General features: G+C 30.4%; 1 protein-coding gene across 1 annotated transcript in view; it reads left to right on the top strand.

Moving 5' to 3' along the window:
* The window catches only part of LOC106476219 (integrator complex subunit 7-like), an 11,103-nt gene extending 8,979 nt beyond the window's left edge, over positions 1-2,124 (top strand). The window contains exons 7-10 of the mRNA XM_022380148.1: positions 437-553; positions 790-912; positions 1,200-1,314; positions 1,937-2,124. Coding sequence (XP_022235856.1) covers positions 437-553; positions 790-912; positions 1,200-1,314; positions 1,937-2,124 — 543 coding nt within the window. The remainder of the gene's footprint in view (positions 1-436; positions 554-789; positions 913-1,199; positions 1,315-1,936) is intronic.
* Positions 2,125-2,489: the final 365 nt, after the last annotated feature.

The raw sequence follows: 2,489 nt of genomic DNA, 5'->3' as shown, positions 1-2,489 counted from the left end.
ATGCTCACCCTTTCATCCGTGGGGGTATCATAATGTGACGGTCAATCCCACTATTTATTGGTAAAAGAGTAGCCCAAGAGTTTGCGAAGGGTGGTGATGACTAGCTGCTTTTCCTTGTGTAGCTTTGCACGAAATTCAAAACAAAAAACAAACAAATTATCTAATATAGATATTTCAGACTTTTGTTATTAATCATACCTACAAATTATACTAGAAAACTTATTAACTTGTGTAGCAATAAGTGTAAATTTAGATGGATTATCTTATAAATTGTATTAATTTTATAAATAAATTTTGCAGGTTTTTCCAAATTGTGATGCAATATTTTTTTTATGTCATACAGTATCATTCTAGGTCACTCATAAAGGTAATGGGCAACACGCAAGCCTTTGCACCTCAATCTTAATAATGATTAATGTTTTGTTTTTATTGTAAGGTTCGTAAGCTCTGCGTAGACCTTCTTCCCAGCTACCCATCACAACAGTTTACAGTGGTTACCTTGCACACCCTCACGCAGTTGGCCAGTGTCTTACTTGCTGATATTCCAGATCAGGTGAGCCTGGACATTTTGTAGTTGCGCACCAAATGACCTTTATTTTACTTTTGTAATTTCAATTCACTTGAGTTACAACAACATTTAGTTATTTTTTTGGAGTTGTTAATTATCTGACCAGTTTTTGTTATTTTCTGCTTTGTTTAACTAAGTGTAGAGCGTCTATGTAAGAAACACAAGTTAAAAAGTAATAAAGAATACTGATTTTTAACAGCACAGTTTTTGTGTTCATTTAGGTGAATCTGTTATTAAATTACTTAAAGAAAGATCCAAGAGGTGGTGTGAAAATTCATGCTTTGAAAGATCTTAAACTGTTAGCAGAGAAGGGACCTCATTTGTGGAGCAGGCAGAATGTTGAGGTGAGAATGTTTTAACATCAGTGCCATATAAGCCTGTGTAAATAAAGTGCTTGAATATTATTTTATTTATGTATATATTACCAAAAGTTTAAACAAAACCTTCAACTAAACAAATTAATTAGTTTTTCAGATGTGTAGGCCATCTGCAGTTAAAAGTTAAAAATTACACATTTTAACTCTAGAATAATAACATAACTGTAACTGAAAGCTGCAGAGTAAGATTTTTTTATGCAGTATTAGTGTTTCTCTAGTAATTTGTTGATGTATTTACCTGTGACTGTACTTAGGACATGGTGACGTATAGTCTTGGAACCCCTTACCTTAATTTGAGATGTGAAGCCTTACCGGTTCTGTTAATGCTGGCTAAGTCAGTAGCAGTGGACAAGTTTGACTTGTATAAAGGTAAGAATCTGAGATAAACATTCTCTACTCTGTGTGTTTATCATCAGTAATTTTCTTTACATGTATATAAATAAAGAAAATATTCGTGATACTTGTAAAAGTGCATGTTATCACAAAACTGGTTTAAAGGAATCTGATAGTCTCAGTAGTTTTGAATATTATTTAATGGAGAAAGATTGAAGTTTCATAACGACTTGGTTGTTGTTGGGTTTTTTTAATCTGACTTAGATAATGAAAAATATGTTGTTTTTTGTTTCCTAATTCTGACATAAATATTGAAAACATTTAATGTGTTGAAGATGATAGATGGTAATCATACAATGAAAATTTTGTGTATTAATCTCTACTATGATAGTAAACAAGTATAATGTGTACTTTTATTTTTCACTCTTGTTAGGTTTTCCTATAAGTTAAGGCTTGCAACATATTACACACCAGATTAAACTAAAAAAAAACTGTTTAGCTACACTGTAAATCTTCATTGTTTTGTGACTTAACTATTTATGATTTAAAAGATTTTTGTTAGTTGATTAATACTGAGTGAATATAATTCTTTCTTTAAGTTAAAAATGTTTTGAATGTGTTGTGAATTAGATGTAGTACTAAATACATTCCTTGGTAGGTTGTAAGGTGTTACAACTATGTAGTGAATGTGCTTTCCATTCCAACATTATACTGGCTTCCTTGAGTGTAGAACTGCTTACCCAGTTTGCCATCCATGCTCATAAAGGTATGAAAAACACACATTTTCTATTGTTTTTATTGAACTTTTTAGTTACCAAGGTCAAGAATTTTGCAAAATTGCAATAGTTGATTTGATTTTGTTGATAGTGACACGAAATTTTACCATCAGGAAAAAAAAAATGTTGTAGCACAATGAAATCCTGTCATAGTTTTGGAATTTCATACCTAAGAATTTAATGATTGTAATAATGTCATAGAGTTCATGACTTCTTGAACATAATGTTTCTTTTAATCAATGACTTTATTACATAGAAATCAAAATGTTTGTGTTTCATGTGATTATAAGTCCATAAAGAAATTATTTATAATTTATTAAGAAACACTTTCATCTAGTATTTTTTAGAAAGAAACAAAAATTACCTTCTTGATTTTATTCTATTGTTAACTGTGTGTGTGTGTGTGTGTGTATGTATGTATGTATGTATGTATAT

This window comes from Limulus polyphemus, unplaced genomic scaffold, assembly GCF_000517525.1.
Source record: "Limulus polyphemus unplaced genomic scaffold, Limulus_polyphemus-2.1.2 Scaffold10078, whole genome shotgun sequence".
Classification (NCBI taxonomy): Eukaryota; Metazoa; Arthropoda; class Merostomata; order Xiphosura; family Limulidae; genus Limulus; species Limulus polyphemus.
The sequence above is the reverse complement of the archived record's forward strand: the minus strand, read 5'-3'. Positions and strand labels throughout refer to the sequence as shown.